This window comes from Schistocerca piceifrons, chromosome 8, assembly GCF_021461385.2.
Source record: "Schistocerca piceifrons isolate TAMUIC-IGC-003096 chromosome 8, iqSchPice1.1, whole genome shotgun sequence".
Lineage (NCBI taxonomy): Eukaryota > Metazoa > Arthropoda > Insecta > Orthoptera > Acrididae > Schistocerca > Schistocerca piceifrons.
Genome location: NC_060145.1, coordinates 409551233 through 409568424, shown reverse-complemented (window position 1 = coordinate 409568424; position 17192 = coordinate 409551233). Strand labels below are relative to the sequence as shown.

The 17192-nt window shown below is 40.0% G+C and overlaps 1 protein-coding gene across 1 annotated transcript in view; it reads left to right on the top strand.

Annotated features, from left to right (window-relative positions):
• LOC124711993 overlaps positions 1-16477 on the top strand; it is a 39190-nt gene extending 22713 nt beyond the window's left edge. The window contains exons 5-7 of the mRNA XM_047242279.1: positions 8893-9010; positions 14309-14364; positions 16331-16477. Coding sequence (XP_047098235.1) covers positions 8893-9010; positions 14309-14364; positions 16331-16360 — 204 coding nt within the window. The 3' untranslated portion in view covers positions 16361-16477. The remainder of the gene's footprint in view (positions 1-8892; positions 9011-14308; positions 14365-16330) is intronic.
• Positions 16478-17192: the final 715 nt, after the last annotated feature.

The following is a 17192-nucleotide window of genomic DNA, read 5'->3' as shown; positions in this document are numbered from 1 at the left end:
AACGTCTGTACAGGGCATTTCTCTCAATATAACACAGTTTCACTGCAAAATAATAGTGGCTTTCAACATCCTCACATTCAGTGACGTGAATTTAGAGCGTTCCTTGCAGATGTCTTTCCGATAAATAAGGATTAAAATAAGGTGAATATTGCTAAATGTGGATATTGCTATTTACAACAGAAACAACAACGGTAGCCACTATTCTAGCTGGAGTTCAGTCAGCAGTCAGGGACAGAAACAGTAATTGCTGTTGCGGTCTTTAGTTCGAGACTGGTTTGATGCAGCTCTCCATGCTACTCTATCCTGTGCAAAGCTTTTCATCTTCGAATAACTACTGCAACCTACGTCCTTCTGAATCTCATTACTGCATTTATCTTTTGGTCCCCCTCCATGATTTTTACCCCCCTCCCCTTCCCTCACCCCCCCTCACCCACCTCTCATACACACACATTTCTCTCCAATATACTAAAGTGGCGATCCCTTGATGTGTCAGAATATGTACTGTTGTACTGTCAACACAGAATGTGTACTATCTTTTAGTCTTTGTTCCAAAAATTTCTTTTCTCCGCACTTTTATTCAGTACCTCCTCATTAGTTACGTGATCTACTCATCTGATCTTTAGCATTCTTCTATAGCACCACACTTCAAAATCTTCTATTCTCTTCTTGTTTGTCGTCCATGTTTCACTTTTGTACATGATTACACTTCAGACAAATACCTTCAGAAAAGACTGCACAGCACTAAATGTTAACAAATTTATCTTTTTCAGAAATACTTTTCTAGCTGTTGGCAGCCTACGTTTTATATCCTCTCTACTTCCGCCGTAATCATTTACTTTGCTGCCCAAATTGCAAAACCTATCTATTACCTTAGGTTACTCTTTTCTTAATTTAATTCCTTCATCATCACCTGATTTAATCCGACTAAATTCCATTGTCCTTATTTTGCTTCTGTTGATGTTCATCTGATGCCCGCCTTTGAACGGTGTGGCCGAGTGGTTCTAGGCGCTCCAGTCTGGAACCGCGCGACCGCTACTGGCGCAGGTTTGAATCCTGCCTCGGGCATGGATGTGTGTGATGTCCTTAGTCAGGTTTAAGTAGTTCTAAGTTCTATGGGACGTATGACCTCAGATGTTAAGTCGCATAGTGCTCAGAGCCGTTCGAACCTGTCTTTCAAGTCACTTTCTATTTCTTTCAACTATTCTCCCAAGTCCTTTTTTGTCTCTGATAGAATTACAATGTCATCGGCAAACCTCCAAGTTTTTATTTCTTCTCCTTGGACTCTAATTACTACTCCAAATTTTTCTGTGGTTTCCTTTAATGCTTGTTCAATGTCAGATTGAATAAAATTGGCCATAGATAACAACCCTGTCTCACCCACTTCTCAACCACTGCTTCTCTTTCATGGCCTCAACGCTTATGACTGCCGTCTGGTTTCTGTTGTAAGTAGTGTTTCGCTCCCTGTCCTTTACTCCTATTACCTACAGAATTTCAAAGACAGTATTCTAGTCAACAATGTCAAAAGCTTTCTGTAAGTCTACAAATACTATAAACGTAGGTCTGCCTTTCCTTAACCTATCTTCTAACGTCAGTCGTAGGGCTAGTATTGTCTGGCGTCTTCCTACATGTCTCCAAAATCAAAAATGATCTTCCACGAGGACAGCTTCTACGATTTCTCCTCTTCTTTTGTAAGGAATCGTGTCAGTATTTTGCAACCAGAATTTACAAGGTCCGGCAGAAAAACCTCCCCTTTAAGGAAAGCTAATAAAAACAAAACCAAATAAGGTAGAACAATTTTATTTATACTAAATAAAAGTACATATTATGCCATTTTAGAAAATACTCTTATGGTCTTACTTTTTAAATAAAACATCCCTTAAATGGCTTCCTGCACTGTCGACACACTGTTTGAGTCTTTCCCTGAAGTTATTCATTACTCTTTGAGTCATTTCAGGTGGAATAGCTTCAACTTCTTGTGTAATTGCTTCTTTCAGGGCTCGTAAAGATTGTGGACGTTGTTCATAAACTTTTGCTTTTAAATAGCCCCAAAGAAAGAAATCACAGGGCGTTAAGTCCGGCGATCGTGGGGGCCAGCCAATGTCTCCACGGAACGAGATCACATGTCCAGGAAACATTTCCTTCACCAATGCCAGTGACTGCCGCGCTGTGTGGGCAGTAGCACCATCTTGCTGGAACCACGCGTTCTCTATTTCACCAAAAAGCTCCCTTAGTTGCGGTTGAAGAAAGTCGCGGAGCATGGCACAATAGCGTTCACTGTTGACGGTTAAATTCCTGTCATTTTCTTCGAAAAAGTAAGGACCGATCACTCCGGAATTGTAAACAGCACACCATACTGTTACTTTAGGGCTATGAAGTGGTCGTTGATGAAGTTCTTGGGGATTGTGTTCACACCAGTACCTGCAATTTTGGCTGTTCACTGTTCCGGCAAGGTGAAAGTGTGCTTCATCAGAAAAAATCACAATATCGTTGGGACGAATGTTCCGAAGAAGGTCTTGGCACAAACTTACACGGACACCACAGTCTCGTTCACTCAGTTCCTGCGTAGTTACAATTTTGTAAGGATGCATTTTAAGATCTCGATGCAAGATTCTTCTCACACTTCGATCAGATATCCGTAATGCTGCCGCATGCTTTTTAGCGGATCGTAGAGGAGATTGTTGAACTGAAGCTCTAACTGCATCAACATTTCCGGGGCCTGTTGCAGTCCGTGGTCGTCCAGGTGGTTTCCTTTTTAATGCGGAACCTGTCTCACGAAAGTTAGCAACCCAAGAATAAATTGTTTTCTTATCGGGAACAGGGTCCCGTCGTCCGAGCGCAAAGCGAACGAGAAAAGCACGTTGAGTATTAATAGGCGATTCGCCATTTTGAATAAAATCTTCCACTACGAAGGCACGATGTTCACCAGACCACGCCATGGCGTACACTGAAAACGTCACGTAGGCAGCTACTTAACGACGCGCCCCCCACCACTCTGCTCCTTCTACTGTCCGCTGCACGTTACTTTGTAATCGGGGAGTTTTTTATGCTGCGTAATTTTCACATCAGTCAGCAACAGAAATTGGTATTTCTGTTAATTTGAAGTTAAGTCATCCTAGCCTATTAGAGAGCAATATTCCATTGAAAAACGTTTCTATATTTATTCAATCTCCCGCTGCGGTTAGCGTATCTTACAGCTCTTCATTCCTTAATCCGTGTGACGTTTATCTTTAGTTTTGCATTATAAGGCTTTCGTGTGACCCATAGCAACCACATGCGTACAGTTCGGATCTGAAAAACTGTAATAAAAGTCACCGATGCATAATAGCGGCATAGTGCACTAGACAAAGGAAGCGGCTAGTCGGGTAGCAGAGTACTTGTGGCGTGCACATGGGGGTTTTTTAGGCTAGGCAGTAGTGCGAGGTGTCCTGATGAACACTCGCCAGTCGACGTGCAGGCAGGGAAATCAGTACGCGCTCAGTGTAAAGACACTTCTGCTATCAAGGTATTAGCAGTAAATTTTCAGAGTGTTCGGAATAAAGTTCCTGTATTTACTGCCCTCCAGGAAGCGTGTGGCGCGGAAATTATACTGGGGACTGAGACCTGGTTGAACCCTGAGATAGGAAGTTCTGAAATATTTAGTTAGGGTTGGAACGTGTATCGGAAAGACAGATTAGACACCGTAGGAGGTGGTGTCTTCATTGCAGTTGACAAAAATATTGTGTCTACTGAGGTGGAAGTAGAGTGTGATTGTGAAGTTATCTGGACACGTTTAACAGGGCTAGGGGAAATAAAAATAATTGTGGGGTGTTATTACCGGCCACCAGGTTCCGCCGTGACAGTTCTAGAATCATTCAAAGGGAGTCTACATTCTGTATCGCAGAAGTACCCGGATCACGCTATATTAGTCGGAGGCGACTTCAACCTACCTAGTATAGACTGGGATGTCTATGGATTCATTACAGGTGGTACAGACAAGCCGCTGTGTGAATTACTTTTGAACACATTACCTGAAAACTGTCTTGAGCAGCTAAATCGACAGCCAACGCGTAATGGAAATATTTTAGATCTGGTAGCCACGAACAGACCAGACCTCATCGACGGTGTCAGTGTTGAGACAGGGATTAATGATCATGATGTTGTCATTACGACTATGGTTACGAAAGTTAAAAAGTCGCTCAAGAAGGCTAGGAGAGTATTCTTACTAGAAAGAGCAGATAAGCAGTTGCTAGCATTCCACTTAATAAATGAATCGACTTCATTCACTTCCGGTACGATGGACATGGAAGAAATATGGGCAAATTTTAAACACATTGTAGATCACGCATTGGAGAAATATGTACCGAAAAAGTGGGTTATGGACGGAAAAGACACACCGTGGTTTAACAGCGCAATTCGGAGAATGCTCAGGAAGCAAAGACAGTTGCACTCGCGGTACAAGAAAGATCAGGAGAATGAGGACAGGCAAAAGTTAGTAGAGATTCGTGCTGCTGTAAAAATAGCGATGCGCGAAGCATTCAACCACTACCACCGTCATACCTTAGCAAAAGATCTTGCTGAAAACCCAAGGAAATTCTGGTCTTACGTAAAATACGTGGGCTATCCACAAAGTACATTGCGTTTTCGTTTGTGTCGGTTAGGGGCGGGGCTAGCGCGGCCATCTTGGTGTCATAGTATTCCGCCGTGCTAGTGAGAGGTTCGTGCTGTACTCCGTTGAGTTACTGTGACAATTTGAAATGTCAGCGTTAATTGAAAATGCTGCGAAGTGTGAAGTGCGTGCTGTAATAAGGTTTCTGACTGCAAAAATCTGTACACCGATAGAAATCTATCGGCAACTTTGTGAAGTGTATGGGGACAACATAATCACTGAAGGTGGAGTGCGTCAATGGGTCATAAAATTTGAAAATGGCCGAACTAACGTTCACGACGAAGAGCGAAGTGGAAGACCCAGCATAGTGACTGCCGAACTTGTCGAAAAAGTCGATGCCGTTGTCCGTGAAAACCGTAATTTCACAATAACGGAACACTCTATGAGTTTTCCACAAATTTCACAAAGTTTGTTGCACGAAATCATTACCGAAAAGCGTGGTTACCACAAGTTTTGTGCAAGATGGATACCAAAAATCTTGACAGAGATTCACAAAAATCAGTGAATGGCTGCAGCGTTAACGTTTTTGGACGCTTACGAGAAAGATGGCGACTCATTACTCGATCGCATCGTTACTGGTGACGAAACATGGGTTAAGCATGTGAACTGCGAGACAAAATTGCAGTCAATGCAGTGGGGGCACAGAAATTCCCCCCAAAAACCCAAGAAATGCATGCAGACATTGTCGGCAAGGAAGGTGATGGCGACTGTCTTTTGGGACAGAAAAGGTGTGATTTTTGTGGATTTCCTGGAAAGAGGCACTACAATAAACTTTCAAAGGTATTGCCAAACTCTGCACAACCTCAGAAGAGCAATACAAAACAAGCGCAGGGGAAAGTTGGGCTCAAAGATCTTGCTGAGTCACGACAACGCCCGGGCCCACGCGGCAAATGCCACTCGTGAAGTTCTCGAATCTTTTAAGTGGAAGTTGTTTCCTCATCCGCCGTACAGTCCCGCCCTGGCATCGAGCGACTTCCACTTATTCCCAGCAATGAAGAAGTGGTTGGCTATGCAGCGTTTTGATGACGACGCACAGCTTCAAGAAGAGGTAACCACGTGGTTGAAGGGGCAGGCGGCCGAATTTTACGACGAAGGAATTTCCAAGCTCGTCCAGCGCTACGATAAGTGCCTTAATTTAACTGGCACTTATGTAGAAAAGTAGTATTGAAGTGTGGCTTTCATCTGTATATAATAAAAGAATTTTCCAATACTTTATTTATTTTTAATTCCAAAACGTAATGTACTTTGTGGATAGCCTTCGTAGGTAAGTGGGTCGAAGGCTTCCATCCAGTCACTCACTGATCAGTCTGGCCTGGCAACGGAAGACAGCAAAACGAAAGCTGAAATTTTAAATTTAGCATTTGAGAAATCTTTCACAAAGGAGGATCGTACAAACATACCGCCGTTTGAGTCTCGTACAGATTCCCGTATGGAGGACACAGTAATAGACATCCCTGGGGTTGTGAAGCAGCTGAATGGGTTGAAAATAAATAAATCGCCAGGTCCTGATGGGATTCCAATTCGGTTTTAGAGAGAGTACTCTACTGCATTGGCTCCTTACTTAGCTTGCATTTATCGCGAATCTCTTGCCCAACGTAAAGTCCCGAGCGACTGGAAAAAAGCGCAGGTGACGCCTGTATATAAGAAGGGTAGAAGGACGGATCCTCAAAATTACAGACCAATATCCTTAACATCGGTTTGTTGCAGGATTCTCGAACATATTCTCAGTTCGAATATAATGAATTTCCTTGAGACAGAGAAGTTGCTGTCCACGCATCAGCACGGCTTTAGAAAGCATCTCTCCTGCGAAACGCAACTCGCCCTTTTTTCACATGATATCTTGCGAACCATGGATGAAGGGTATCAGGCGGATGCCATATTCCTTGACTTCCGGAAAGCGTTTGACTCGGTGCCCCACTGCAGACTCCTAACTAAGGTACCAGCATATGGGATTGGTTCCCAAGTATGTGAGTGGTTCGAAGACTTCTTGAGTAATAGAACCCAGTAAGTTGTTCTTGATGATGAGTGTTCATCGGAGGTGAGGGTATCATCTGGAGTGCCCCATGGAAGTGTGGTAGGTCCGCTGTTGTTTTCTATCTACATAAATGATCTTTTGGATAGGGTGGATAGCAATGTGCGGCTGTTTGCTGATGATGCTGTGGTGTACGGGAAGGTGGCGTCGTTGAGTGACTGTAGGAGAATACAAGATGACTTGGACAGGATTTGTGATTGGTGTAAAGAACGGCAACTAACTCTAAATATAGATAAATGTAAATTAATGCAGATGAATAGGAAAAGAATCCTGTAATGTTTGAATACTCCATTAGTAGTGTAGCGCTTGACACAGTCACGTCGATTAAATATTTGGGCGTAACATCGCACAGCGATATGAAGTGGGACAAGCATTTAATGGCAGTTGTGTGGAAGGCGGATAGTCGTCTTCGGTTCATTGGTAGAATTTTGGGAAGATGTGGTTCATCTCTAAAAGAGACCGCTTATAAAACACTAATACGACCTATTCTTGAGTACTGCTCGAGCGTTTGGGATCCCTATCAGGCCGGATTGAGGGAGGACATAGACGGAATTCAGAGACAGGCTGCTAGATTTGTTACTGGTAGGTTTTATCATCACGCGAGTGTTACGGAAATGCTTCAGGAACTCGGGTGGGAGTCTCTAGAGGAAAGGAGGCGTTCTTTTCGTGAATCGTTACTGAGTAAATTTAGAGACCCAGCGTTTGAGGCTGACTGCAGTACAATTTTACTGCCCCCAACTTACATTTCGCGAAAAGACCACTAAGATAAGAGAGATTAGGGCTCGTACAGAGGGATATAGGCAGTAATTTTTCCCTCGTTCTGTTTGGGAATGGAACGGGGAGAGAAGATGCTAGTTGTGGTGTGAGGTACCCTCCGCCACGCACCGTATGGTGGATTGCGGAATATGTATGTAGATGCAGATGTAGTTACAATACTATAACAATTAATGTACAAATATCTATCTTCTGTCTGTATCTGTATTAATAACAAATATGAAAAACTGTCGTATCTTTCTCAACACTCTTCTCTAAAACTACTAGACGAATTTTCTTGGGTTTTCGCAGATGCCTTGAACATACCATGGTACACCGTGTAAGCTTTATTTCACCAAAAATGGGATCATGTTATCGTGATTTAAAGTTTTATCTAAAACTATCGTATCTGTTTCTCTGTTTGGACACGCTAATCTACAAAACAACTAGAGGGATTTTCATGGAGTTTTCACAGGTAACTTGAGCATAGCTTTGGTCACCGGATAGGTTTTATTTCATACAAATCGGATCACGGAAAACGATATCGTAATTGTATGTCTTATCCACAGTAATATTATAGATGCCCCACATTTGCACGACTAACCCACTGAACAGATTGCGATGGTTTTGGTATGGAAGCAGCTTGAGTCCTTAGGAAGAATACAGGCTACTTTATAAAGTGTTGAGTACAAGATACTTATTGATTTGAAGAACATTACGTGAATCGGGGGAAAAAATATTTACTATTCGAAAAAAGTATTCACTCTTTGCTTTTGATCTTCATCACGTGATATGATTCAAAACGTTGAATACAGTGTTTGCACAATCTTCTGTGTGTTTAATCCATACTTGTGCACTATTTGTTGCATAATAAAGACATGGTACAATGATGCTACTCAATAGCACGATGCATAGACGCGACGCAAGTCACACACCAGTACGCACTGCTCCGCAGCGACGCCTCGCATGTCAACGCATCGCGCATTGGCACAGCTTTGGAGGGAGGAAAGCAGGGAGCCCATCACGAGCCCAAACAGGCAGACTCGCGAAGGCAGCCGACGTTATTGACGGGCAGTAGCTTAATTACTCACCGTCAGTCATCATAACAAAGCTACTGATAAGGAAGTGCAGCTGTCGGTAACAGCGACAAATAAGAACTTTCCCCTGTCTGTCTTAACTTTATACCATATGTCTTGCCTTTCAGATCATTCACGTGCTGTCTTATGATCATGAGAAAACTGTAATATCGCAGCAAACGATAATGTGCGTTAATTTTATTTATCTGGTTCTACACACCAATAAAAATTCGTCAGATATAAGAGTGTATCAAGATTTGGACTTTCAGGATAGTGGACTGTTTTTGTAACGCGTAATACAGTAGCGTCAACAGCCTTACATTTTTTGCGAACATATTGTCAATGTTTTGCAGAACAACGTGTAACAATATTTCTCGACGTTTCAGATGCATGCAGATGGAGCTTTCGACAAAGATCTCCTGAAGATGGTACTTCAGGGCTTCCCCAACAGCCCCAATCTCGCACACCTCGACGAGACAACCTACACCTGTGTCGCACAGAGGAGTAAGTCAACAGCGCTTCTTCTTGATGCAAGAGTTGATGAAACTGTAACTGATTCAACTCTCTACACTCAGCTGCATGGGTGGAATGACAATAATTGTTGTTCATTTCGCTACTATGTTATTGATGACAGCAGTTAAGACTAAGATTGCGAATGCATGTGACAATATTAGAGCTGTTGCTGTTCTATCGGACTCACAAGAGTGTAAAGATAACAGGTTGACGTCATCAAGATGGACGTAAGCCGATATAAAAAAAAATTAGGATTCGTCTGTGGAACACAGTCATTTCTAACAAATTATTACAGAAATTAAAGTTTAGTAATTAAAAGTGTGAAACAGCACGACAAATTGTGCTTCACTTAGTTATTATTACCATATTTTTGGCAGTGCTGGCTAGCAAATTAGATGCTATTTTCTAGAACGTAATTACTGCAGCTGCTTTCGAAATCTGTTTATAAAGACCTCTAAGTAGACGCTTTAGATTCACCTCATTTAAAGTGGGTGAAAATGGCTTTATTTATCCATAATTCAACCTATCAGTCATCGGACAGGAAATCCACAACATCCTAAGCACGAAGTCACCTAACTAGGCGATTATATCCCTCGTCAGCATGTCTGTTCACCCCAGAATTCCATCACTGTAAATCTTTAACCGCCTTGTATGCATTTACATTCCCTACACAAATCGTTTAGCTTAGCACACTGGACTCGCATTCGGGAGGACGACGGTTCAATCCCGCGTCCGGCCATCCTGATTTAGGTTTTCCGTGATTTCCCTAAATCGCTCCAGGCAAATGCTGGGATGGTTCCTTTGACAGGGCACGGACGACTTCCTTTCCCGTCCTTCCCTAATCCGACGAGACCGATGACCACGCTGTTTGGTCTCTTCCCCCAAAACAATCCAAAATCGTTTAGCAACTTATAAAATGCCTCTTCTCACCTACACTGGCATACCCGATTACCTAAATATTTTTTACGATTCCCACAAAGCTGACACCAACCACTCTACCACTTTCTCCTTACTCCCTAACCCACTTAGTGTCTCGCTTTGCGCCAGCACACTCTTTCATGCTGATACAATACAATCTCCACATGTCCAGTCCTGCCCAGCCAAACTGTAACCAGCATCTCTTACATGACCATGAACCTGTCCTAATATCTTTAAGACTCAACCCACTACCACTGTCATCTTCACGTAAGGACATTTAACGTATTCAGTCCTTTTCTCTCTTATCGCTCAATTTTGATTAGGGGCCAATCACAAAACAAATTCTATTATAAAATCCACAATATCTGTCACCGAATACCACATCTATTTCACATATAAAATTACATTATCATATTTCGTTTCCATCCTTACTCCCTGGTAGTACTCATCACCCTCCACCAACAACGTGAACTCAACACAAACCATCAGTTACTTTCGCTAAAAAAAAATGGTTCAAATGGCTCTGAGTAGTATGGGACTTAACATCTGAGGTCATTAGTCCTCTAGACTTAGAACTACTTAAACATAACTAACCTAAGGACACCACACCCATCCATGCCCGACGCAGGATTCGAACCTGCGACCGTAGCAGCAGCGCGTTTCCGGACTGAAGCGTCTAGAACCGCTTGGCCACACTGGCCGGCTTTCAGTAAATTAATAAAACTTGTTTATATTATCTTTTGAAAGATTCATAACGAGCTATCTGTATTTTGAAAGCATTTGGTTATGTTAACGCCGCTTCTGCGTATTGTAAATCCCAGAAGAGCAGGTGTAGATGCTACTGCTGGGAGCCTGCTCGAACCACATGTAGTCTGCGACAGGGTGAAACAACAAGGGGGAAAAATCGTTAGTCACAGTTATTTCATGGTCATAAAAGCAAACAAAACAGTGAACCTTTCTGGTTCATTTTTTTTAAACAGGGCAAAACATATTTGTGGCTTATTACTTCGAGCATCGTCTGGAGCAGTTAATATATTATTCTGATGTGAACGTGGTTGTGCCGGGAAGATTTTTCACAAGGGAAGGGGATGACACTTGGGTCAACGATTTTAACCATGTTTTTCAAGGACATTCCATACTGAAAATTTTTCGTACACACTTCCTACGTTTTGAAAATAAATCGAGGTCAATTTTATGACGGAAAATCGTGTTTTCTGTGTTATACGTCGAAAGAGTATCTAAAAACAAACATTTTTTATTAATATTGGATCTAGCGTTAACAAAATTCGAGTTATTACCGTTTTTGCGTTTCGTGCTGTAACTTGGGTACCCACATGCAGTCTGCGTTTAGCAGAGCGAAATCGGCGATCGAGCGATCAAGGCATTAGACTACCAAACTGATGGTCCGTATTCGATTCTTGAGGGTGGCTTTCTTTTATTCGATATTTTTGTCGACTTTTGATAACGCTATTCCCATTATCAGAGTATTATTTCCTTTTATTTTGTTTTACTTACTTTTATTTACTTATTTTTTAGCAAAAAGCTGGAGGTGTAATTAATAATCAACTAAATATACACAATGTATTGGCGCTTACCTTCATCATGATACATGGGGCGCTAGATAGGACTTTCGGACGTGATGACGCCCAGCCGACCTGCTCCGTGAAAATTATACTCCAGAGACGTACCTTTCTGTGTCAACCATGTGACGCTTCATTTTTCTGACAAGTAAAGAATTTCATCGCTCTTCTTCAAAATCGTGTGACATCACAACAGAGCAGATAATTCCAAGATAGGTCGGATGCTATCAAAATTTAAGCGTTACTCCATAGCCGGTTGTTCACGCCTGTCTTTCAAGATATGCTTGTATATGCTTGTTACGCACCCAGTCTATTTTTACCAACGTGAATCAGATATGTTTTTCACAAACAATGTATCAGAAAACATGTCAACGCGGTGAAATTTCGTTCACGTACGCGGCATGACGGGAGGAATATTTATGTTTTGCTTGGTGTATGATAAGTTTCACCCCACTGAATGTGAGAACGCTCACGAACAGACGATCAGTTAGGCTTATACAATAACACACAGTACTTTAGATGTATTGTTGTAGTATGCATCACGAAGAAAATAACTCAGTACATTGTGAGATATACTTTTTTGAATATTAATTACACCTCCCGATGTTTTACTTCAGAAAAAGGCAAAGAAAAGTATTCCGATTACGAGAATATTATCTGATACACGGAAAAAAATATCGTATCTAAAATAATGCCGCAACCGAGAATCGAATATTGGCAGCCGACTTGGTAGTCTAACGCTTTACCCGCTCGACCACCGACCGCGCTATGAGAGACACTGATTGATGGTTATCCAAGCTACAGCATGAAAACACAAAAACGTTAAATATTATTTACTTTGGATCCCATATTGTATTGATGAAAATGTTCGGTTTTTGACTCTCTTTTGATGTATAGCACTGGAAATATAATTTTCCGTCATCAACTTTTTCAAAAACTAAGATATGTCTAGCAAAAATCCGGGACATGTGTCTCTTTATTTTCAATATAGAGCGTCCTCATAAAACTTAACCAAAATCGGTGACCCACATGTCAGAGCCTCCCGCATCACTATTCTTTGTCCTCTATCTAAAAATTAGTACCTGATAAATATTTCTTTGCAATTTCCGGTTAGCAATTTCATTCATCGTTATTAAATGCAGTGGAACTGTTAAAGATCTTTGTTTGCCCAATACACTCATTGATTTAAAGTAGACGACACGAGAGAATCTTATATGGAAGTTTTCATGCAGATTTGTCTTATTTGATAAGTAACACTGAAAACCGATTAGTTCATCAATTCATCACCACCATTTAAAATAAAATGCGGCTCGTACACTGATAAAGTATGGTGAAAGTACTGTAATGGGTACAGAACTGTGCCACTATATTGGTGAGGAAGGCATTGTGTTTGAGATCTGCTGCCTGTATAACGCAGAGTTCTACGTAGCTTGCCTATCCTTATTTCCTTATCGTCTTGTTTTGGGGTCACCAAACTATCACTTTTCAACGCTTCTGGATGTGGTAATATCTTCGAAATCGAGACTACTTTGCCATTACATAGTGTGCTTTCACGCCAGTTAAAATTTTGCACCTTGTTTGTGTGTGACAATTTATTTCATAGCGAATGTGAATATAAAATCTAAATCAGATTGAAAGTCCTTGTAGAGGCACGTAACGATTATGAATATAATTATTGAAAAGAATTTAAAAACACTGTGAGGTTGCTTAAAAACAGTAGCCCGTTTTCTATGAAATTGTTTATTAACCATCATGAAGCGTTTCGGATTTAACCCGTCATCTGAGGACCAGTTGTAAACATACAAAAGTAACAGATGTTATGTTAGAAATTTTACGGGAAAGAAAGCTTCCTATAAAAGTTAAGAACTTCTGTTTTGTAATAAAAATGAAAATGTGTTTTTATGTTAATTTACTTAACCATCTAGTATTCTAACAGTTTTCTTTTGGCTATATCGTGACAATTTTAGATGTGTATACAAACAAAAAGCCTTCTAAATAATTTTATACGCTGGCTTTATGAAAACATGAATTTTTATAAGAAAGATAAGATATTTGCCCGTATGTAGGGAAGCAATTTTTAAATATTTTGTATACTGACACTTACTTTTGGCAATTGCCTCTTAAAATTTTAAGTGTAATACTTGCTTTTGACACGAATCTGTGGTGCGCTGTTCAAACGTGCATTGACACTGTTACATCACCTAATGTGGCCGAGCCTTCCTCCCGGCCCACACGTTGGTGCTGGCCATTGCTTGTCTGCTATTTCAACAGCCAGGATTGAAAGTGCAACTATTGGTGATACCTGTTATTTTACATATTGGTAGTGACAGTATATAAAGACAAAGTCACAGACTCATGAGTCTCATGTGTTTGTATCTAAAACGCTATTTATTTCTGTATAAAAAAACCTGATTGTTCTTGAATGTTGTTCGTTTAGAACTGCCTTTTATATGAATTTTGCGTTTCTGTAAAATTTTTTGCATTTATAATAGTTCATCAGATGCGCTAGATCCAAAATGTGTCATGACAGTTAATAAACGAATTCAAAGAAAACCGGCGACTGTTTCTAAACAACAACACAAGTTTAAATAGTTTTCAGTAATTATGTGAATATAAAGATTTTCTCAAGTACGAATGCTGTACCTCAGAACGAGTCACTAAACTCGCCTACGATCACTACTATCCAGTGAACAATTTTCACGTGTTTGTGAAATATGTATCTGTAGATTCATAGGTATTTTTCCTCGCAAATAATAAGGAAAGTTCTTTAATTAGTACATTCATGTTTCAGGTGAGGTCGACCTTTGTGAAAGGGCATACGCTATCGTTAAGTGCATCATGACTGAGGTAACTAAAACCTATTTCTTCTTTCTTTCCGTCTAACCAACCAGGAATAACAAAATGTTTCTAACTACTTAAGATTCAACTCGTACTATTTTTCTTATGTATTATTAATTCCATGCTGCAACGTATTTAAGTTACTTGGTTAATATTTATAACATATGTTATTTCGTAATATCAATATATTTAGTATAACCGCTTTCATGCAGCACAGTGTAACTTTGACGACGGTTCGTGGTACTGGTCACAGCGAACCGATTATTGTAATTAATAATCCCCAAGGAAATGTATTGGTATAGTATTGCAGTACTTACACATTTGCAGTGTAATGTACGATTAAGGCTGTGGTCAGCCCATTAATTTCGCCTTGTATGTGCTGCAGGTAACGATATAACACCATACAAAGGCTAAACTAATGATAATATGTTATAGTGGTAATCATCAGAGCATTTTAAACGATGTTTGCCAGTAAATCGTTTCATTTCGGTTGCAAGACTTCTTGCTGCCTATAGCGTAACTAAAACTTCTCAAGGTACCCTTGACTATTAACTGTGTAAGTTTTATACAGTGGCGTATAAAGACTAGTTTGAAGTTGACACTGTGATGTAGCGGCAGACTTCGTAGTAAGATATGTCATGTGTCCCTGATACTTTTTCGAAATATCTCTCAGTGAGACATTTCCCGCACTAAACTTTTCATGATACAAAGGCAGGGAGTCCCATACGTAATGTACTAGCAATTGCACTCAGAAATGTTCTTCAGGTTACGAGCATTTTAAACAAACTTGAAGGTCGAATCAGTTTGTGTACCTCACATTCAGAGGAACCTGCTGAAAATTGGGGAAAATCGCAAATTTCAAACACGGAAATATTCCACAATTATCTGCTTTGAATAGATTTCTTAAACTGTACCTTCTATTTGTCTGAAAGATTTTTCTTTTTCGTATGTAACATCGACTGGATAATCTTAACAATGTGTACCATGCTTAAAGAACGAAATTGACATTTTGTAGATTAATGAATACGTTTAATAATACATTTCAGAAATTGTAGTGAAATAAAATCAGTTTCCCCGATTTTGAGATCTTAGAGATCATGTAGACTACTGACTTTGGGAAATCTACAGGCCGCTGTAAGCGACAAGGGCAGCCAATACGCACAATAACTGTTGAGGAATGCTCAGAACAGTTGTCTATTACAGTAAATCTAAACCAGACTGTCCTTGAAGTTTATTCAATGATGTTAGTTTTATACGCATTTTTATCTCTAAACTTAAATCCCAGTATCTAGATGTTCATGACTCAACTCGTCATTAAGGAATTATTTTAGTTGCACCCCAGATCGTTACATGTGCAACAACGGCCACCTCATTATTCTCCTGATCCGTTCATCTGTCCTGAGATAGGGAACCTTTTTATATCTTCTGAACAAGCAATTGATAAAAGAAAAACTATCCTACAAATAGCTTTGCCATATGTGTGGTAAATATAGCATTGTGTACGCATCTCCGAAGGAAATATCATATAGGGAAGTATATGTTAGTAATAATGTAATGTCACAGAGACAGTCCATGCTTAAGTACATTTGCCATAGTAAACAGTATAACATCGTGATACGATTTTGTCAGACACAATATGCAAGTAGCGTAAAACACATATGCTTTCCACTGAAACATATAAGATAAGATTAGATAATGCAAAAATAATTATTTTGAAAATCATATCTATAAACATAACCCGTGTATTGTGATATCGCACATTATCCGCGTGTGACTGATCAGTGGTGTGATTCTGGATATACAGACCAGCTGTTCTTTCCCTTGTAATACAAACAACAACTCGGCTGTATACCTAGGAACACACCATTAATATTAATGTATGTACTTTGTAAATACTTATTTAGGTAATATTGAATCTGAAGGTTATATAGAGAAGAAATTTTCTCTATAACATCTGTTAATGAACTTGTTTCAGGAATTATCAAGAATGCATCACTCCAGTTGAACACACATTTTGGCAGGAAATAGGTAGCCAAGTAATTAAAAAGAATGCCATTACACTTTTCTTTGATCACAGCTGCGCCTGATGTATCAAGCACAAAATAGTAATAAAAAATACTTTTAAAAAGTAATAATGAGTTTTCTTTGTTTGACAGCAACCAAGAGTTCACATTTTTCTCCCAGGAAAATATGTCTATCAACATAGTTACACCACACACACACATACACACACACACACACACACACACATACAATGTGGCGTAACTTCCAAAAACAACAAGGAATGCGACTGTGCATTAAAATAGTGAAATTTATAACCCTTTTCTGAGTGACACGCTATTTTCTGAGCGGCGTTACTGATTCTTATGATCATATGATACAAATAAGTTTTGTACTAAATTCTAAATTAATATCCAAGGCAAACTATATGTAGGAAATTAATTTCTGCGAAGAAATTCTTCCATTGCGCATTTCAGATGCTCCTTGCCTAATACTCTGTACTGAATGAAACAACAAACATACAAATGCACGAGGAACGAAAGTAATGATTCAGTTCACTAAGAAATATAATTATAGACATAACACAGTAATAAATTGTATTAGCTGAGACGAAAACAACCTCGATGAATGTAGTAAAATAATTTACGGGAGGAAGCATTAACACCTTTCAGAATTCATAAGATTTCCACATTTGCTTATGTTATTCTATGACATGCACAATCAGAAACGAAAAAATGTACTGAACAGTGTGACCAACATGCGGCGCTGGAGGTGGATTTGTTAAATTAATTAGCTTATCCGCTGGTGCACTCAAGAATAACCTCAACACATAGCTG